The sequence below is a fragment of the Tamandua tetradactyla genome, chromosome 23, assembly GCF_023851605.1.
Source record: "Tamandua tetradactyla isolate mTamTet1 chromosome 23, mTamTet1.pri, whole genome shotgun sequence".
Classification (NCBI taxonomy): Eukaryota; Metazoa; Chordata; class Mammalia; order Pilosa; family Myrmecophagidae; genus Tamandua; species Tamandua tetradactyla.
This window is the reverse complement of record NC_135349.1, coordinates 25,186,250-25,207,841: the sequence shown is the minus strand read 5'-3', so window position 1 is coordinate 25,207,841 and position 21,592 is coordinate 25,186,250. Positions and strand designations below refer to the sequence as shown.

Below are 21,592 nucleotides of genomic sequence, written 5' to 3'. Positions count from 1 at the left end.
CACAGGCGCGCGGCGGGAGGGCGCGGCGAGCGGGGAGCGCGCGGCGGGGTGAGTGCGCGTGCGCGAGGGCGCGCGCCGAGCGGGGCGGACAAAGGGGCGGGCGGCGGCGCGCGGGCCGGAGGGCGGAGTCGCGAGCCGGGCGGGCAGGTGCGCGCGGGCCGGAGGGCGGAGCCGCGATGCCGCGATGGAGCGCAGCCCGGGCGGGCGCCGGGGCCGGGTCCCGAGCACCTCGCCGAGCGCGAGCAGGAGCCGCAGCCAGAGCCCGGGCCGGGCCGGGGGCCGGGACCGCAAGGCCGGGCTGCTCGTAGCGGCGGTGACGGAGCCCCCCAGCGGCTGAGGGGCTTCCTCCCGGCGCCGGCCGGTGCCCGGGACCCAGCCAGCCCCCGCAGCCGGGGAGCGCGGGCATCCCCTCACCACATCCAGAACCCGGCGATAGTTCCAGCGCAGAGCGACTCCCCAGCCGGGAAAGCGGGGACCTTCTCCGGATCCAGGAGACAGCGACCCCCTACGGTACCGCGAAGACTCCCCCCTCTTCAATCTGGGCCCCCTAAGACCTAGGTCGCAGGGAAACCCCCCCCGGTCCGGGATACGGGGGCCCCCTCCCCAGATCCTGGTCAGTACAACTCCACACCTCAAGACACGAAGACCCAGTTCAGAACGCCTCTAGCTCAGGGGGGGTCCTAGACCCCCCCCAACTCCAATACACAAAAACCCCAAATCTAGAATAGCAAGCGCTACCCCTCACCAGCAAGAGGGGACCCCCACCCCCACCCCTAGAGCTCCAGAACCGGGCCACTGAGCCCCTCGCGGCCCCCCTCACATCCCAGCCGATGGTTGTGGCGCCCTGTGCCCCCGGGGCCGGGCCAACGAAGACCGAGACGGCGCCCAGACCCCCTGCCGCGACGTCCCCGCGGCCCCAGCCCAGGTAAGCCGGGTCCGAATGAGGGGCGGAAGGTGAGGGGCCGCCCAAGTCCCCAGCCCTTGCAGGTGGGGAGGGAAGTCTTGGGTGCGCGCTCCCCTCTCCCCGGCGTCGCCATGGAACCGAGGCTGAAGGACGTCTCTTTGTGTCTGCTTGAGGAGCTGCCCCCTCCTCCTTTCCCTTCCCCCACCCAAGCTCCGTGGTTTGGGCGCAGCTCCCTGGCCCCCTGGGAGAGGGGTAGCAGAGTCCCCTGCATCACTGGGGCAGGGGGGAATAAGGTGGGAATCCCCCCCCACACCAAATCTGCAAGCCTATAGCGTGGGGACCCTCAGTTCCTGGAATGTACCCCCCTACCCCAAGGCAAGGCTAAGTTTTCAAGTGAAGTCCCCTTGGGAGGAGATTTGGAGAGTGTCCACAGGTGAGGGGGCCTGCAGTGAGTGGCCCTAGGGTGATGGCTGAGGCTTTGGAGAGGTGTCTTTGTTTGTACTGGAGCAGGGAAGGGGTGTGTTTGAGTGTCGATGGGAATCCTTTATTTTCTCTATCACCCCACTGCCCCTGACCCAGGCCACAGTGTGTGTGTGTGTGTGTGGGGGGAAATGTCTTTATCCAGGCCATACTTTATGCTTTCTGCAGGACAGGGAGGGACCAAGCCCTCCCCAAAGCGAGGTGCTAGTTTCAGTGGGTGGGTGGGGACCATCTAGATGAAGAAGCCATTTCGGGTCAGGGTACCTTTCTGGCCCATGTACCCCAGGAGCAGCCAACCCAAGGCCTTCCCTCCTCCTCTTTCTGACCTCTAGAACAGCTGGGGCCAAACCTAGGTTTGGGTTGGTGTGTCCTGGACCACTAAGGGGTGATTTCCAGGCAGTGTACAAAGCATAGCCCCAACTCAGACATCAGCGAGGTCCCAAACCCCAGATCCTGCAGCTCTTAGGGAAGCTGAGGAGATGTCATTCCCTGAAGTTCTGGGTCTGAGGTTCTGAGAAAGGGCAGGACGGTCATGAGGGAACACACCCTGGTAATCCCAGCCATGGGTATGGGGTTTGCACTGGGGCTTTACCCAATCTCTCCTCTCTGAGCCCTCTACAGACAGAGAGGTTGCAGGTGAGTAAACTGAGACTCAGGAAGGCAGTGGCCTCATCACCGGGTCCTCTGTTCATTTATTCATTCAACAACCCTTTATCTGTGTCCTTGACATGCCAGACACTGGAGTCAAGGTCTTTCTTCCCACTTCATCCTGACCTCCTTTCCGGATCTCTCCTGGGCTGTTCTCACTTTGCCCAGGCCACACGTGGTTAGGCCAGTCCCAGTGCCAGGCCCGGCTGACCTGTTCTTGACCCCACACTTGAGATACCTGGTCTTCATCCTGCTGCAGACCTGGGGGGCCCTGAGCCTGCAGCAAGCAAGTCCTCTTCTCCCTCCTCCCCAACACCAGGTGCCGCACCCCGCCCACTGCTAGCCCTGACCGAAGGGGGAGGCTGTGACCAGCAGGAGTGGAAGGCAGGAGGGTGCCTCAGGCCCCTCTGCAACCCCTCCCGCAAAGTCAAGGACAGTTGAGGCAAACTCCCTGTGCACAGGCCATGGGGGAGCCAGCTACCCTGAGGGCTGGGTGACCTTGGACAAGCATGTGGCATTTCCCAGAGATAATGACAGAAACGAGTCACTCATTCTGCAACCAGTGGGGTAGGCACAGTTCGAAGTTAACCTGTGAGAAGCACCCAGGCACGTCTTGCCCATCTCTGAAGTGAGTTCGTGTTCCCCCTTGGATTCTCAGGAGCCCGGGGCCCTGTCACACGACCCGCTGCCAACCAAGCAGAACAGAGATTTGAGTCACTGACCAGGAAAAGCCGTTAAGATGCCAAGGAGTAAGACTTCCTCACTAACCTACAAGGGCTCCCCATGGAGTGCAGAATAAAGCGCAGCCCCCAGCTCAGCTGTCAGAGTCCTTTGCAACCTGACCTGAAGCCACCTCTCCAGTGTCATCTCCCCTTTCTCACTCACCCTCCTCTACCCCTTGCTCATCTCCTCAATGTCCCCTAGTTCCCTCACTCCATCATGTCTTCGTGTGTCACTGTAGGTCTCTGCCTCCACCCTCCTTCTGATCTGAGCTGGTCTGGCACATAGTAGGGAGCCAGATTTGATGGGTTGATAGACGGGTTGTCTTGGAGATGGTGGCGTGTGTCTCCATGTGCTGTGAGAGTTGGTCTCCGCATCTAGACTCGCCTCCAGGAGCTGAGCCGGTTTCCTTTCCAGGCTTCATGCGCATTGTCCAACCCAGAGCCCACATCCTATCTGGCACATGCCACACATCAGTGGCCCGGGGACCAAATACAGCTTACGGGCACATTCCATGAGCCCAGGGAGTGTTGAATATGTTTGCATTTGTTGGCGGTTGGGAGATTTTACATGTAGATGGCTGATTTTCAGATCCTCCTGAAGAAAATCAGATGATCTGGCAGCCCCCGGCTGGAGCTGAAGAATGATGGCCTTCTTTAGACAGCTGGCCTGTTCACTCATTTGCGTGACCTGCTGGCCCCTGCTGTAGACATCTGGGGTTTGTAGGCTCAGGGTGGGGCCAGAAAATGTTTGTTCAGTGGGTGACCTCCATCTGTGTGCGTTTTGCGCACACGGGCACCGCCTGCCTCCCGACAGTCAAGTTAAAACGTGCTCAGGGCAGTGTCCTTCCCAGGTCTTTAGGGCCAGAGCTTCACCAGCCTGGCTGCACTTTCCACTCTTGGTCCAGTGTGTACCCTCCCCCCACCCCCTGTGCTAAAGGGATTCAGCTACAAAAATCTGTTTTCACTGTCCCACTTGCCAGGAAACAAAAGTCCAAGGTTCTAGGCACAGGTCTTGCTAAGGACTCAGGTAAGGGCTGCTCTCGGGGCCTCACTTTACCCCCTGCCTGAGAAGAATTGGACTAGAGGGTCCCTGGACTCTAAGCTTCTTCCTTGATCTAACTGTCTAGGACTGAATCTGAATATCTCTAAGTTTTGGTGAGATGGGAGGGGTGGGGGCCTAGATATAGGAGTCACTCAAAAATATCAACTGATAATTGTTGCTGAGTACCAGCCACTGGGCATGGCCCTGGAAGGGACTGTGCCATCGTCCTGGATGAAGGTCCACAGATGTCCAAGGTCAGAGGGCTCGGCAGAGCACCATGGTTGAGAGCGCAGGTTCTGGGCTCTGCTGAGGTTTGAATTCTACGTTGGTGCTGTGTGATCTTGGGCAAGTTACTTAACCTATCTGGGCCTTAGTTTATTCATCTGAAAACAGGGTTATGGCCTATCCCCTAGAGTCATCAGGGATATTAAATGAGCTAAAGCCTGAAAAGGGCCTTGGATAGAGTGTGGCACATACAGTGCCTGGTGACTACTGGCTCCTAGTAAAAGAGGCGTTGGCAAGTGGGTGGCTAACCCTTGGTGATTTTGCCTCCTTGGTTTGCCCCTAGCTGGACTGGCCCCCTGGCCGGCCTGGGGAGGTGGGAGGGCTTTTGGTACCATCCCCAAAAAAGGGGAGAGGCAAAAGGGTGTAGTGCTTAAGAACATGAATTTTGCCTCTACTACGGGGAGGGTGGGGAGGAGATTAAGCTTGAGAGCCCACAAGGACCCTTCCAGAACCTTGTTCTGTGGTTCTGTCTGAGGAGTGGGGTCCAGGGAAGCCTGGCTGAAGTTCAAAAGTTAAGGCCCTCTTTCTTCTCAGCCTCTGCAAGGCCCTCTTTCTTCTCAGCCTCTGCTTTCCAAGTGAGGTGCCAGCCCGGGCTCCATGCTGGAGCAATTCCTAGAGGCTGTCTGCCCCAGGCAGATGGACCTCAGGCCAGAGCCTGGATAGCACCTCCTCCAGGCCTAGGGACTTCCCCAAACCACCACTCCCTCCCCCACCCTACCCCCACCCTGCTCCTCCTTCCAGGCAGCAGTGGTAGCCAGGCCTGGAAGAGTCTATTAAAGCCACCACCCCCTCTCCTACCCCCTCGTGATCACCGCCCCCCCCCACCTCCCTGCCACAGCTTGGCCTGGAGTGGGGATTCTAATTCAGCCCTTGGCTTGGGGGGCCCTGTAATGTCAAGGTTGGAAGGAAGCCATGGTACATTTTTCAATGTCGAGTGCTTCAAGCCAGGCCCTGGATATCATTTTCTCATTTAGCCCAATAGAGATAGAAACCGAGGCTCAGAGAGGCCTGGGTAACACGGCGCATGAGAGGCAGAGCAGGGATTTGAGCCCAGCTCTGAAAGGTTTATGTGAAGCTGGCATGACTCCACCTTTCTCATTCACCAGCTGCATGACCTTGGATGGGTCATTTACCCTCTGATGTAGAAGGAGGCTATTAGCAGCTCCTACTTCCTGTGGTCCTTGTGAGGATAAGATGAAACTGCACAGGTAAAGCACTTTTAACAGTGGCTGCTACTTAAGCGTTTGCTCTTATTGTTTCTACTGGGGCCCACAAACGAGCTAGTCTAGGGCCTGGGGGAGCCATTGTGGCACCCCACTGTTCTAGCACCCCTTCCATGAGCCTTTAGCCAGTCACCAGAGAAGCAAAGAAGTTTCCAGCTGCCTCTGGATGCTGGGATAGCCCTGAGGGGCAGACACTTAGGGCATGTGTTGGGGTGTGTGCTAGAAGACAGAGCAGCCTCTTTCTCCTTGTCAGGCCTGGCCCTAGAGGGGCTGCACAACTCTCTGGCCCTCCTCCTACAGAGCAGCTTCTTTGGGTCTGTTGAGGCCCACTATCCTAGTCACAAAGGTCTCCCAAATCTCCTGCACCAGGCCCAAGGCCCTGCATGGGGGACACCTTCCACCCGGGAGCTCAGGTGCCCACCAGCCCTGAACCTCAAGTGTCTCCAGGAGGGGCAGTGGGGCCCATGGTTAGTGACTGATCACATAGCTTTGTAGTACAAAGCACAGCCCCTAGGCCCAGCTATGTGACCTTGGACCAGGTGCTTAACCTCTCTGGGCCTCCAATCCCTCCTCTGCAAAAAGGGGGACAGCATTGTTGCCTGCCTTGCAGGCTGTTGTGAGGATTAAGGAGACAAAGGTAGAGAGCTATGAAGGACGCCTGGAATGTGCTAAAGTGTTTGCTATATAATATTCATCCTCGAAATCCTCAACAGAAAAGGAATGTTAGCACCACTTCTGTAGTTGAAACACAAGAAGGCTCACAGGTGAAGGTATTTACTCAAGGCTCCATAGGTGGAACTCGGGAAAGATTCTGCCTTCCTTTCCCCTATTCATACCCACTCTGCCGGGCAATGCCAGAGAGCCACAAGGACCTCCAGCCCCACTCCTGAACACATCACTCAGCCTTCCGGCCCCCACACCTCTGCTCACACAGGGCCACAATGGGCGAGAGCTGCAGCAGCAAGTTGCGTGCAGCTGGGGCTCATGGGACTCCCCCAGAAGCCTGTAAGTCTTCCCTCGCTGCTTCCTCAGGCCCACTCTGAGGCCCATGGTGGAATTCTGCTAGAGACTGGACTTGGCTCCAAATGCAAGGTACAGGCCAGTTTCCCGCTGCCTCTCCTTGCCTCTTGGGGCCTGATGCACAGGTTGGCTGCTGCAGGGATGGCATGCTCAGGCCTGGAGTTTGCAGTGCCGTGGTTCCCTGTCTCACCTAGAGTGAATTCAAGGCCTGCAGTCCTCCACCTCTGCCATGCCTCCAGCCTCATCTGCCCCTCACCTCTTGCCCACCACACAGCACCACGCTGGTCTCCTCACATACCAAAGGGGCCTTTGAACCTATTCCCTCTGCCGGGAAACCACCTCCACCATGATGTCCTCCTGGCTTGCAGCCTTCTCAGAGAGACCTTTCTTGACCACCCCATCTGAAACCCCATCTAAGAAGTCCCTGTAGGACTTCTTACTGTCTGACATACATCTCTCTGACTCATCTTCATAGTGTTGGCTCCAAAAGTCAACTATAAGCTCCCTGAGAGCAGGGCAGTTTGTTGGTTCACACATATATTCCAGACCCAAGAGCAGTGCTAGCACAGAGTAGGTGCTCAACTAATATTTATTATTGAGTACCTATTATTCATTCATTTATGAATGAATAAAGTAATAATAAACACTATCATGGAATGTTATGAAGCCAGTCAGCCTCGGTTCAAATGTTCTCTAAGCCACTTCCTAACTGTGTGACACTGGAAACATCGCTCAGTCTTCCCCTCTCTGAGACTCAGTTTCCCAAGCTTCAAAATGAGAATAATAATAGCAACTACTCCTAAGGTGGTTGTGAGGTTTAAATGAGTCAATATATGTAAATTACTTATACTTTAAGAGGTTCATAAATGTTGGCTATTATTAATAATACTTTTATCTACACCATAATTATCCCCATTTTAGTGATGAGGAAATAGAGGCACAAAGAAATTGTGACTGACCCAGTGTTACATGGCTAGAAATGGTGGTGACTGAACACTCACGCAAACCTATCTGAATGGGGGTCCTGGGCTCCTAAGCTGGGCTACATTCCCCAACCTCGTCCCTCTGAGGAGGCCAGGAAAGGGTGAGGTGATCTTGGGAGAGTCCCAAGTCCTTCCGGCCAAGGCCCCTGCTTTCCACCCCTGTGCATGCTCGCTGATTACCGGGCTAACTGTCTGGCCCAGGCAGCAAGGCTGGAGGTCCACCAAAAAGCTTCCCCAGCTCATTCCAAAGTCACAGGGGCTACGAAGGGTGAGACCAGGACTCCCACCTCCCCACAGGGCCTTGCTGGGGAGGGCGAGAGGAGAGCCTGTTCCAACCCTGGGCACCAGCTGTAGGCAGACGAGTCATGGGCTATTAATAACCAGCCAGGATGTGCCCCAGGGAAGGGGCAGACTGAGCACCAGCTGGGAAGGGAGGCCAAGACGGAGGTAGGAGCCAAAGACAGGGCCTCACAGTGCAAGGGAACCCCGGGCTGCCTCTGTTGGCGAGGGCAGGAAAGAGGAATGTTTGTTTCCAGTTTCTGCTGCTTGATCTTGGGAGAGTCCCAAGTCCTCCTCTCTGAACCTCAGTCTCTTCATCTGGGAAGTCTCCACAGTCCCTTCTGGCTCAAGCGTGTTCAGGGGGTGAGATTTGGCAGAACCAGAATGGCCCTCATTTATAGAATAGGAAACTGAGGCACAGTGGGGGATGACCTTACCCAAAATCACAATAGAAACAGGGCCAAAAATAGAAGCAAGGTCCCAGGTCCCCCTCTGTCCAGCAGATTCTTACTGAGCATGTGTTCTGTGCCAAGCACTTCAGTGCTTGTTTAATTCTTTCAGTGGCCCGGCAGGTTGCACGTGCAGTCTCAGCCCCATTTTACTGATGGGCAAACTGAGGATCAGGAGGTGGCACAACCTGCCCAAATCATATGATTAAGAAGAGGTAGAGGCAGGATTTACAGCCTGAGGTAAAGATGGAGAAAGAGATTGGAAAATATTCTTCTCCTTTTGAACCAGAATAGACTGTTCGGTGGAGTCTGTGTTTGTGTCAAAGGACTGAAAGGCAGGAGTGACATTCTAGAGCCTCTTGTGGGGCCCCGTGGGGCCTTGGCCTACAGATGTTCCGTGAAGAAGTATGGTGTGTGGGGACATTTTTCAGGGGAGATGGTCCTGGGTCCTCGGTGACCTGTGCAAAAGATGAGAACCACTGGATTAGCCCAATTCTTAGATTGGAAAACCAAAGAGAAGATGGGGCAGGCCAGGGCTCTCTGGGGACCAGCAGCCAAGGCCAGAGCCTTTTCCAAGCACCTCACAGGCTTCTTTCTGGGGTCACGCAGGCCGGCTCTGGGACCTCCACTCACTGGCATGAGTAGGAGAACCCACACTGGGTCAGGAGCATGTTTCAGCAAAGGGTTGAAAGGCAGAGAGCCAGGCGGGGGTACTAGTGGAGTGCTCTGCCTCAGGGGGCATGAATAGAGAATTCCACTCAGCGGGGGGCACTGGGGGGCTCACAGGTGCTCCCACCTTCCCCCTCCTTCCTGAGCCGGTGGAGGGGACTTCCTAGGCAGCTTCCTCCAGCATTACCACACCTGTTCCAATGGGATTGTACCTAGTGGGACGTTTCATTCCTCCCTCTGCCGCCATTCACCCAGTTCCCACTCCTCTCCCCAGAGATCCATGTGTTTCCTCACTCATTCACCCATTCACAACTGTTTGTTACATGCCTGCCATGTACCAGGCAGGCACTGTGCTCGCAATGAACAAGACCAACCAAGTCCCTGTATTCTCCATGCTAAAGGTCTCACGGGAGAGACACAGTCACAGTAGATGGCCTGTCGGTAAATTATATAATATGGTAGAAAGTGAGTTGTTCTACGAGAGAAAAATAGAGCAGGGTAAGGGGGGCCGAGAGGGTGGGAGGGAGCACTAGTTGAGACGGTGTCATTTGAACAGTCTTGGAGGAAGCAATGGAGCGAGCTGTTTGGGTATCTGGGGAAGAGCAGTCCAGGCAGAGGGAACAGCCTCCAGGTGGGAAGCCGGGAGACCAGTGTGCCTGGAGCAGAGGGAGGGAGGGAGGAAGCAGACAGAAGGGTGAACTCAGGGCCACTGAAAGGACTCTGGAGTCTTTGGAGGGGGTTGATTAGAGGAGCAATGTCATCTGATCAGGTTTTGACGGGCTCCCTGGCTGCTGTGTCAAGAATAGACTGTGGGGGTGGGGATGGGGGAAGCGGGGGACCACTTAAGAAGTTCCTGCAGTCGCTAAGAGTTGATGAGACGGGCAAGAGCGAGCAAATGACGAGAGCAATTGCCGAGGGCAATCAAGCACTTGTATTAATTTCTGGTGCATTGTTCCAGACTTATTTATGCACATACAAGAGGCTGTCTATTCTTATTTCTCCCATTTCAAGGTAGCATACCAAACATCAAGGACATTATCTGGTTTCATCCCCAGGTGATACTAAGGTCCGGAGATGGTGAGGCCCTCACCCAAGGCTGCCTGGGGAACCGGTATCTGCTGTGCTCCTTCAAGAAGCAGACCTCCCTGCACAGCTCGGGGAGGGCTAGTGGCACAGCCCTTGGCGGGGGGGTGGGGGGTGGATATTGGGCACTCTACCGAAATCCCAAATGTACTTGGCCTTTGACCCGGAAAGCCCCATTTCTAAAATGTATCATACAGAGACACTGGCACTCTGTGAAATGATTTACGTACAGGGTGACTCACTGTAATAGCAAAAGGTGGGATGTAACCCGAGTGTCTCGTGGAAGTATACCCATCTTATCCACAAGTACCTTTCCAGCCCTGGGGCCTGGGGTCTGATTATACAGCAGTTCCTCTAGGCCTGGGTTCTTGGCCTCCTCTACCCTTGCACTTAGGGCTGGACCGACTTGGGTGCTGTCCACTCTTATGGTGCTGAAAGACAATGAGGCCAGAGGGAGGCCTGGGGCGGTGGACCAGGGACCACGAGTAGAGAAGGGGAGTAAAGTAGGGGGAAGTTGAGGGTTCAGTTTCTGACTCAGAGTTACCAAAAGCAAGTTACTTTACCTCTCTGAGTCTCAGTGTCCTTCTCTGTAAAATGGGGTTGCTGTGAAGATCAAACAGGAGCAGCAGCGTAAATAAAGCCTTGGCAAACTGAGAAAATAAATGGTAATTGTCCCTATACCCATATAGACATAGCAAATCTTGGTGGTTAAACCTTTGGATACCAGAGTGGTAAGGCCTGGATTTGAACCAACAACATCCAGGATGGATGACCTGGATCTTTGTGCCTCAGTTTCCTTATCTGTAAATTGGGGTTGATAATAGTCCCTCTTCATAAAGTGGTTGTGATGATTGGGTGAATTAATTTATGCAAGGCACTTGGCCCATGGCAGGGGTTCCCTGTTAGCTATCATCAGCATTTTTGTATCCGTTATTAGTAACATTATTCTCATCGTAGCACCTCCAGCCTCTCAGTTCACCAGCGACCAGTGTCTCACACTGCCACTCCCATCTGTGCTGGGCTGAGGGCTGGGGCTGTTAGAGGGAAAAAAGCACCTCGCCCTGCGAATGTCCCAGCTTCTAGTCTGGCCCTGCCACTGACTTTCCATGTGACTTTTGGAGGAAATCACCATTCCTTTCTGACCCTTAGTCTCTGCATCTGTAAAACAAATGCCAGTGGTACCTCACTGCACTTCCCTGGGGAAATAGCTATGAGCCTGCACAGCCACATTCAGGAAAGCCGAGATATAAAAGTTACAAGTTCCCAAACACCTAAAGAATTATTCACCAGCATTTGTCACCCTGGCTAAGTGCTAGAAATAGAAAAATGATTAAAGCTTGGGGCTTGTTTTTAGGGAGCCTAAAGACCTCCGGGTCAGGTTCTTACTAGATTGTTTATCCCCTTCCAGGTCCACTTGGGTGTCGCCTCCTCCAGGAAGCCACCCTGATCCCCATTGCCCACTGCCTTCTTTGGAAATTCTGGAGTACTGACCACTGCCTGCCTAACCTCCTGGTTACCTGTGTCCAGAATTTATCTCCTTGTTTGAAGGCTCATGCCCTCTATCTTATGCATCATTCTAATCTATCTGACCCACACCAGTACCTAGCACAGTGACTGGACCTGAGTAGGTTTGTTTGTCTGAAATCTGTAGGTTGCGAGTTATATTAACCCAACTCAAACTGGATTGAGCCTATATATATATATATATATTGAGTCATGAAACAAACTGGCTTTAGAAATGTCTAGATCCAGGTGCTCAAAGTCATTAGGAACTTCTTCACCTCCCAGCTCTGCTATCTCTTTCTTGCTTCATTCTCAGGCAGCCTCTCCCCTCATGGCGGCAAAGCCAGCCCCCAGCAGCTCCAGGCCTGTGTTCTGTAGCTTTCCAGCCCAGGGGTGGAAGGTCATCTCTTTCCGAAAACTGCAGCAAAAGTTCTAGAGCTAGCTCTCAGTAGGTCACTTTGGGTCATATTTTGCTCTCTGAGTTGGTCACAGTGGCCTGGGGATGGGATGGATCTGCCTGTTGGCTGGGCCCTGAAAGCTGCAGTAGAGTCACCCCCATTGAACCATGACCTGAAAAAGGGGGAATGGATGCTGGACAGGATAAACACCACATGCTCATTCAAGAAACCACAGAAATGTGTGCATAAGGGAAGGACTGACTCAAAGCTGGACTAAATACACTCTATCTGACTACATCCATAGGGAGGGATGGGGGAGTGAGCCTGAAGGCTGGTGATGGGAGAATGTAGGGGGGTGGGCACAGCTGGCTCCGCATGCAGGGAATGGAGCAAAATGAGGCAGTGGGAAAGACCAGCTGGGTTTCCTGAACTACCCCCCACCCCCACCCCCACCCCAGTGCCTGAAATTCCACTGTGATGGCTGCTTTTAGTAATAGCACTAGTTCAGAGAGATGAGGTGGTCCAGCCTGAAACAATGAGCCAGTCAATGGCTTTCTTCCAGACCAGGACATTTTTAAGGATGCCCTTGGCGCTTGCTCATGCTCTAGGCCTAGCATGGGCTCAGGGACCTGAGGAAGAGTTCGCGGCATGGGACAGAATTTTAGAATCTCAGTGAAAGCCAGCAAGGCCTGGCTGACATCACTGATTCCCCAAAAGATGGACATCCAGTCTCTGCTTCTATACTGCAGTGACAGGGAACTCACTCCCTGCCCACTGCAACCATGAAAATCATCTTATTTTGAGTTGATAGCTGCCCAGGTCTGCCTTCAGCAGCCTCTCAGGGCAGGGTGCATAGAGCAGGGGGCCTGAAAGCCTCACAGCCTGAGATCAAATCCCAGCTCAGCTACTTATTAGCTATGGACCTCGGGCAATTACTTAGCCCCCCTGCGCCTCATGTCCCTTTCTGTAAAATGGGGACAATAATAGCATCTGCCTCCCAGGGTTCTTGTGATTGATAAATGAACTAATCTGGTGTTTAGCACAGAGCCTGGCATGTTCACCAGTATTATTCTCCCACAAGACTGGCTGAGAAAAGGCCCTCCTCCTCTGCCCACACCTGTAACTGAGTCCATGTGATGGGAATCCTTCCTGGTTAACCTTCTCTGGTCACATTCCAGGCAGATTCAAATCTTAGGTCTTTGGCTAATTACTGCATAACCCTGGGAATAAGACAGCGCCAGCTGCTGTAACAAAAAAGCCCCCAAGTCTGCGCAGCCTAACAATGTAGGCCTTTGCTTCCGGCTCACATAACAATGCAGTCACCAATCCTTATCAGCGGGAGGCCTTCCATGCAGTGATTTGGGGACCCAGGATCTTGTGGCTCCACCTTCTAGGGTCCTGGGACACTTTGCACCAAGCCAGTGTGCAATGGAAGAGAGAATAGAGAAGCCCTTACCAATTCTTCAAAGCCCCAGCCTGTGAGACAAATCACTTCTGCTCACATCCCCTTGCGGAAAACCAGATACATGTCCAAGCCTGGATGCAAGGGGTGCTGGGAAATGTAGTTCCCTGCTGGATGGCTACTTTCCAGCAACAACTGTGTATTATAGAGCAGGAAACATGAATTTCTGGCAGACAGTTGGCTATCTTTGCTGTATCTTGGGAAAATCATTAAGCTTTGGGCCTCTGTAAAATAGAATGCAACACTGACTGTGGCAGTGGTTGCTCAGCTCTACACCTTTGTTAAAATCACTGAATTGTACACTTACAGTGGGTGGATTTTGTGGTAAGTTATACACCAGTAAAGACTTTTAAAAATAGGAAACATCTTGGTCCCCTTGGCTGTGAGGATGCAGTGAGTGAAATTTTGCTGAACTGGCACTGAGGGGAGGGAAGAGGAGTGGGGTTTCAAAGCAGGGCTCTATTGGGTTATGAAGTAGGCGTCGTTTTCACAAGACTGGCACCCAGCTAGAGCCACCTGCCAGCGGGAAGTGGGAGACGATTTGGTCTTGTTTCTTGCGTGGGAAGCCCTTCCCCTGCCCCCCACAAGCATGGTCCTTGGAGCATGTGACTGCCCACCCAGCCTTGTGCAGCCCAGAGGCCAGAACGTTCGTGTTCAGAGCCAGGACTGCAGCCCTGACGAGTGGGTGACACCCACCTACCCTCAGCAATGCAGGTGGGAGATGAGGAGCTTGCTTTGGGGCCAGCAAGGATGCATATTTGGGGTGCAAGGCCTGAGGGGTCCCCCAGGGTGGCACAGTCAACCAGAGTGGGGAAGGATGCGGTGCTACCTGTGCAGAGTGAGCTGAGGTCACCCAGAGGGCCCCATTCCACCCTCCCGGGTGCTTGGAAGTCCACAGGCATCCTGTCGCCAGACACTCTGTCAAGCAATTGCAATGATGACAGTGATGACAAAACACTTTCAGGACCGAGTCCCACCAATGCTAGCACATGCCTTGCAACCACTCCGTGAGGTCGATGCAGCTGATTTCCCTCTCGGGCCCTCAGCTTCTGCTCTGTATAAACGAACTGATGTCCCCACGGGGTGGGTCTGCCGTGAGGAGTATGTGAGTCAACACGTGCAGAGCACCCAGCGTAGTGCCTGGGGCCCAGTCATTGCTCAGCAGGAGCTGAATGAATGTGTGGGCGCCCTTGGCTGAGGCTCTGCTCTGTTTAGGGCCTCAGTTTCCCCACCTGGCCCCTGAGTGTGCTAGCTGAAAAGTTTCCAACATTCCGACTCAGAAAAATATGATGGTTTAAAGCACCAACTTGGGAGCCAATGCCAGCCCTCGCTGTGTGACTTTGGGCGATTCACTTAATCTCTCTGTGCTTCATGTTCTTCATCTCCAAAGGGGGGTAATAATAATACCCACCCATAGAGTTGTGAAGATTAAACAAGTTACTTCCTAGAGCAGGGCCTGGCACATGGCTAGGGTCATCTAACAATTATTATTGTCATTGTTATTGTTGAGGCTGCTATTTTCTTCACTGTATGGATGCAGAAGCCAAGGCCCAAGAAGTGACGGGACTTACTCAAGGTCACCCTGCTGAAAAGTGGCGCATGTTAAGATCAAGGCCAGGCCTGCTGAGCCTCATGGCCTGGGCTGCCTCCACTGCGCCTCCTAAGTCACATGCGTGGTAACTAGGTCAGAGGCAGTGTGTACCTGGGGGGATGACGCAGCAGCTGGGACAGCATGTGGTTAACTCCTTGTCTCCTACTAACACCCTGCGGAGAACACGCCTAAAGCAGGAGGTCCTGGGGAGAGGGATGTCGGGGAGAAGAGGAAGGAGGGGGGACCCCCAAACTGGACTCGAGGAACCACAGAAAGAGATGAAGGCGAGGGTTGAATCTTGACCTGTTGAGGGGACACACAGGGACACAGGTGAGACCATTCAGCAGGGGGCCTTAGAGAAGTACAGCCAGACCCGCCTGAATCCTGGGGGTTCAACAGAGGGAGAAACTGGCACCTGTTACCAGGGAAGGCTTCCTGGAGGAGTGGGCCTTAGGATAAGGAGAGACAGGAGGTGGAGGTGTGGGGACAGTGAGGCTGGTCAGGAATTGGGGGAGGAGCCTGGGCAGGGGACATCTAAGCTGTAACGCTGAGAAGCAGCGCAGGGGCATGGAGCCTGGGGCTGGGGGGCAAGTGCCGGGCCCAAACCCACCCACCGTAGCTGGGCCCCTGACCAGCCCTGTGTCTACCCAGGGCAACTCCGAGGCCAAAAGGACAAGGGTGGGCAGAGGTATTCAGCTGCCCGTGTGTGGGAAGAAGGGAGAGACTGAGGGCCTGTAGCAACTTGCAGTTGACAGACAGCTCCTAGGGGGGTGCAGAAACAGCCTGCAGTGACCTGGCAGGGGTCCAGGCCCGAGGTGGGAGAAATCTCACACACGTGCCTGCACATACCTGGCCCGCCCACCTCAGCAGTCCCTGGGGAGTCCAGACACATCAGAAGTGGGTCAGGAGAGCAGCCCAATGTGTCTGCCTGGCCTGCAGGAGGCAAGAGTTCCCAACAGAGAGGGGGTGTGTTAATCAAAAACCCTCTGGACTTCCAGATACTCCCCAAAGGACCCGAGGATGCTTCTAAAGAAACAGCCTGACCCATCCCTGCTGCCATCAAAGGGAATCTCCTGTTTCCTAGCTCAGAAGCTCAGCACCCAGGTAGCGGGTAGGGGTTGAAGGAGTGGCCCCTTCTCATCCTGAAACCAGGGAATGACTATTTGCGGAGGGGTGGGAGGGGGCGGGGGCACCCCTTGTTAGCTCAGTTGGTGGCTGCAGCGGCAGGGCCCTATGTTGTCCAGGCCAGTGGCACGGCTGCGGGAGAGAAAAGGCAGTAGCTGAGGGGCAGGAAGGAACTAATAGGATAGGGGAGTCTTGGACTTGTTCATGAATGGAGAGGAAGGGGGCTGAGAGAGGGGGAATGAATGGGGAGCAGGTTCTTGAGGAAGCTGAAGCGGGGAGAGGGAGCCAAAGCTCAGGGGAGGGGAGGCGGGGGATCCCTCCTCCCGCAGCCAGCTGAGAGGACTGTGCAGATGGAGCTCCGTTTGTGGCTGGGTGGGAGGCCAGGAAGTTCCCTGCTGACGCTCCCTCCTCTCCGTGTGAAGTGGGAGGCTGGGTCGTGCTGAGAGTGAAGGGGAAGGCAAAGGAAGAGAAGGGGGATTGGGGCATGGGAGGGAGCCGGGGTGACGATGCTGGGGTCTAGGAGAGCTCCTGCCTCTCCCCTCCAGCCAGGCTGGGCAGCCCTGGCAGGAGAGCACGCAGATAACAGTAACAACCAACATATCTGTTATCTGGCAGGCATCCCATGCTCACTGTGCCCTCGGCACCGGGCACTTCAGGTCCATTAACTTGTTCCCTCATACCAACCCTACGAGGAAGGTACTATTATTATATTCTTTCTGTAGATGAGGGAACTGGGGCACAGGGTCACCCAGCTAGCCAGGCCCTTCTGGTTCCACATCCATGTGCGTTTTCAGATCCCCAAGGGCTGTGGTGCAGGGAGTTAGGGGCCAAGGGTCAGGCCATGGGATGCTGAGTGCTGGGGTGGTACCCCAGGGACCAGGGTGGAGGTGACGGCAGACGGAGAGGGGCACCAGGAGGTGGACTTCCAGTGGCTGGGCCAGTCCCGGGCCCCTCCTGCGGGAGCACGTGAAGACACACATACCTGCACCTGCAAAAGGCTCCCCCCCATCCCCACCCCCATTCCACAGATGAGAAACAGAAGCCTCAAATGCAGAGTCACCCACTTGGAGCCTTCATGCCTCAGGTCTTCCGGCCCCCACAGCCCTGAACTCCACCCGTGTAGCTCTCTGTTTTCCCAGCACCCAAGGCTAGACACAAGGACAGCCAGTCCATGCGGAGACAAATCAGGAGCTGTGCGGGCCACATCCAGGAGGCCCAGCCCAGCTTGTGTAGACACCGGGAATTTGGGTGGAGGGGGCAGCTGAGGGCTGGGCCTCTGTGGGTCAGGAGCTCTCTCTCCTTGTGTCTGGGGCCGCAGCCCAGCACTCCCACCGCAGGTTTGTGAACCAGAGTGGGTTGCGGTTGTCTTCTGTGCTGGAGGGTGGAGGAGTGCGTTGCACATGTGATAGACTGTGAGGCCCTCCCTGTGGGCGAGCCTGCTTGTGTCCTTGTGTGGTCGTGTCTGCCCCATCCTGCTAAGACTTTTGTCTGGGACACTGGAATTAAGTCCAATTCTATGTGGCTGCAGCATTTGGTACTGCAGCCCCTTGCCCTCCACCAGCCTGCCCCACCATTGCCTGCTGTGTTTCCCCTTCAGCCCATCTCACCTCTATGGTGATGTATTATTCTGTGTTTGCTACATTTATTGTCCATGTCCCCACCAGAAGGTAAGTCCACTCTTTGGCCAGTGTCATGCCCCCAGGTCTTTGAGTAAGTAGGTCCTGCAGATAGCAGGTGCTTGATAAATACCTGTGAATTGGAGAACCTCTGTGACAGGAAACCCACGGGCTTTGCCTGACATTGTGTCTGTATGGCCCAGTGAAACAAATGGGCCAGTGGTACCCAGGGCAGAGTGGGGACAGGGCTGGTTTGTGGGGAGTGGTGCAGCAAGGATGCTTGTCGCCCCCTCGTGGCCACCTTGGGCCTGGCATCCAGGCCCAGCCCCAGGTACTCTGGGTGCTGCTGGCCTAAGAGGGGGTGGACAGAGGAGGGGACACTGGCCTGCTGTCACACACCATGCCACACCCCCCACAACAGGGAGAAGATGAGTGTGGGCTGCCCAGAGCCCGAGCCATCCCACTCCCTGCCCTGCTGTGGGCCGGGGTCCGCCCCTGGGCCTGGCGCAGGCGTGCCCCTTCTCACCGAAGACATGCAGGCACTGACCCTCCGCACGCTGGCCGCTAGCGACGTCACCAAGCACTACGAACTCGTCCGGGAGCTGGGCAAGGGCACCTATGGGAAGGTCGACCTGGTGGCCTACAAGGGCACAGGTGAGTCAGCAGAGTGGCAAGGATTGAAGGTTGGGGTAGGGGGTCATGGTCGGCTTTCCGCCTTGGCTGGGGTGCTCTGTATTCCTGGAAGGTCAGGAGCCAGCAGGGAGGCAGAGTCAGTGATCCGGGTGGAGAGGCTGAAGCCCGAGGGGCCCAGAGAGGAGATGGGGCAGTTGGGGCAAGGGAGGAATCTGAGGTGCAATGCCCAGACTGGAGAGTGGGCTGCTTTGGGCACATCGAAGATGTCTGCAGGATGGTCAAGGGGATGTCCCCGGGGCATGTGGAACTCAGGGAAGAGGTCAGAGCTGGCCATCTTCATTTCTCAGAGGAGGACACTGAGGCCCAAACAGATTCAGTTGCTTAGCTAAGGCCTCCTTGATTAACCACTGAGCTCGATGCCTTCCATACACTGTGGACCCGCAGTGGTGCCCCCTCAGCCCGTCAGGAGTGGGGTGGGGGTGCTGCATGAGCACCCACAGTTGCATACACATGAGCTTTGCTACTTGTTTGCTTTGTGACCTTGGGCAGGCGACTCAACCTCTCTGTGCCTCGGTTTCTGCCTCTATAAAGGAGGGTGACATTAGGGCGCACCTCATAGGCCATCATGCAGAGTGAGCTGTGAATGGGGGTGCTGAAGGCAGGGCCTGGGGTTGCACAAGCTCTGTGGAGACACCTGTGGATAGCACCCATCCCTGGGCCCAGGTGGGTACAGGTGCCTGTGTAAGCACAGTGTCAGGGCGATGCACCTGGCCAGCCCTCTCCTTCAGTGTCTAGTTTCTTCATATTCCTTCATCCATTTAACAAATGCTTGGTGGGAACCTACTGTGTAGGCACTGGGGATACAGCACTGGCGAGGCAGGGCCCTGAGTTCAGGAAGCTATCATCTTGGCAGGGAGACAGCTAAGATGAGGGGGGGGAAGGGAGCGGGTGGAAGGGCCAGCAGCCCTTCCCCACCACCTTGGCCCAAGGATGGTCCCGAGTGGGGACCTCAGGCCAGCCGTTTCCCCTCCCCCTGCGCGGCGAGGACAGCGTGCTTGCTGGGCAGAGGGCTGCGGGTGTGTGTGAGGAGCAGGGGTGCAGGGAGAGGGGCTCTCCACCACTGCCGCCGCTGCCCCCTGTCAGGCACGAAAATGGCCCTGAAGTTTGTGAACAAGAGCAAAACCAAGCTGAAGAACTTCCTGCGGGAGGTGAGCATCACCAACAGCCTGTCGTCCAGCCCCTTCATCATCAAGGTCTTCGACGTGGTCTTTGAGACCGAGGACTGCTATGTCTTCGCCCAGGAGTACGCGCCCGCCGGGGACCTGTTTGACATCATCCCTCCCCAGGTACTTGGGGTGGGGCATAGGGACGGGAGGTGGCCTTTGGGGCCTCTAGGATGGGGGGGGGGGGCGGTCAGACCACTCATTTATTACACAAGGATTTCTTAAGCATCTACTATCTGCCCGGAGCTGTTTGGGGGGCTGGCAGAGGTCCCACCTTCAGGCTGGTGGGAGAAGCAGATGATACCCAGTAAGGCAGAAGACATGGGACAGCACTGTGAAAAGGGCCAGAGTGGTGGGGTAAAGTCCCACACCTCCTCTGGAGCTCCACAGGGGTGACAAGGTTGGCCCGGGCATTGACAAATGCTAGGCTTGAATTGGCTCTGTCCTTTGGTGGACAAATGAAGAGACCTCTGGCAGCCTCAGTGTCCTTATCCGGGAAATGGGCATAACAGTAATGCTAACTGGTATGTGGGTGCTGTGGTCACGAGGGAAAAGAAGGCTGGGAGGCAGGGAGCAGCAGGAAACTGCCCTGCCGGGGAGGGAGTTGTGGAGAAGCGCGGGTAGGTGGTGGGCAGGAGGGAGGCAGGGGCCTGGCTGCCGGAGTGGGAAGCAAGGGGGCCACGAAAATGGGGACGATCCCGGGTGGGAAGGTGGGCCTAGGAATGAGGGCTGAGCCCCCGTGGAAACAGAGCCCCGACCTAGGTGAGGGTGAGAAGCTGGGGGCTGGGGGCTGGAGGCTGGAAGGGGAGGGCGGGCCCGACCGGGCGCAGCTCACTTCCCTGAGCACGGCTTTCCCCCCCACCCCAACCCCGCCCCGGGCCGGCAGGTGGGTCTCCCCGAGGACACGGTGAAGCGCTGTGTGCAGCAGCTGGGCCTGGCGCTGGACTTCATGCACGGGCGGCAGCTAGTGCACCGCGACATCAAGCCCGAGAATGTGCTGCTGTTCGACCGTGAGTGCCGCCGCGTGAAGCTGGCCGACTTCGGCATGACGCGCCGCGTGGGCTGCCGCGTGAAGCGCGTCAGCGGCACCATCCCGTACACGGCGCCCGAGGTGTGCCAGGCGGGCCGCGCCGACGGCTTCGCCGTGGACACGGGCGTGGACGTGTGGGCGTTCGGCGTGCTCATCTTCTGCGTGCTCACGGGCAACTTCCCGTGGGAGGCGGCGTCGGGCGCGGACGCCTTCTTCGAGGAGTTCGTGCGCTGGCAGCGGGGCCGCCTGCCGGGGCTGCCGTCGCAGTGGCGCCGCTTCACCGAGCCGGCGCTGCGCATGTTCCAGCGCCTGCTGGCCCTGGAGCCCGAGCGCCGCGGCCCGGCCAAGGAGGTCTTCCGCTTCCTCAAGCACGAGCTCACGTCCGAGCTGCGGCGCCGGCCCTCGCACCGCGCGCGCAAGCCCACCGGGGACCGCCTGCCGCCCGCGGGGCCGCTGCGCCTCGAGGCGCCGGGGCCGCTCAAGCGGACCGTGCTGACCGAGAGCGGCAGCGGCGCCCGGCCCGCGCCCCCCGCCGTCGGTCCCGGGCCGGGCCCCGTCCCCGTCCCTGTCCCCGTCCCGGTGCCCGTGCCCGTGCCCGAGGCCGGCCTGGCGCCCCCGGGCAGGACCGACGGCCGCCCGGACAAGAGCAAAGGGCAGGTGGTGCTGGCCACGGCCATCGAGATCTGCGTCTGAGTCGCCGTCGGGCCGGGCGCCGTGCGCGCGCGCAGCCGGGCGGGGGCGGGCAGCCGCCCTCAGCCCCTCCAGGAGCCTGCGCGGGCGGTGGCGACGGGATGTCCGGAGCGAGCGGCCACCTCTGCGGCGGGAGGGAATAGCGGTAGACTAGGCGGGGCCGCCCCGCCCGGACGGCCGCGGGCCCCCGCAGCGGGCTGGGGAGAGTCACCCAGAGACTTCTCACGCGGCCTGGAGGGGTGGGGCCTGGGCCCGGGGAACCGAGCCTCCCGGCCCAAGGATTCCGAGGGCTCCTGACGCCAGGAGTAAGGGGGCATGAGGGCCCCGACCCAACCCCCTCCCTGCCCCGACGTCTCCCCAAACCCTGGAACTGCTGACTAGTTGCTCCGGGCCCATCGCATCCCGCAGCCCCATCCCAGGTCCTGCTGGCGGCCTCGCCTCACTCTGCCCTCCCCACCCTGGCACTGAAAGGGACTGAAGCGGTTGGGGCAGAGAAGGGGCCAAAGACTCCCGGGGGCACCGGCTGGGACCAGG

General features: G+C 56.8%; 1 protein-coding gene across 1 annotated transcript; it reads left to right on the top strand.

Moving 5' to 3' along the window:
• Window positions 1–320: 320 nt before the first annotated feature.
• On the top strand, window positions 321–21,061 carry SBK1 (SH3 domain binding kinase 1). Its single transcript, XM_077140238.1, has 4 exons — window positions 321–925; window positions 17,904–18,136; window positions 19,259–19,461; window positions 20,225–21,061. Exons 1-4 carry the CDS (start codon window positions 831–833, stop codon window positions 21,059–21,061), a joined length of 1,368 nt encoding a protein of 455 aa, XP_076996353.1. The 5' UTR covers window positions 321–830.
• The last annotated feature ends 531 nt before the right edge of the window (window positions 21,062–21,592 follow it).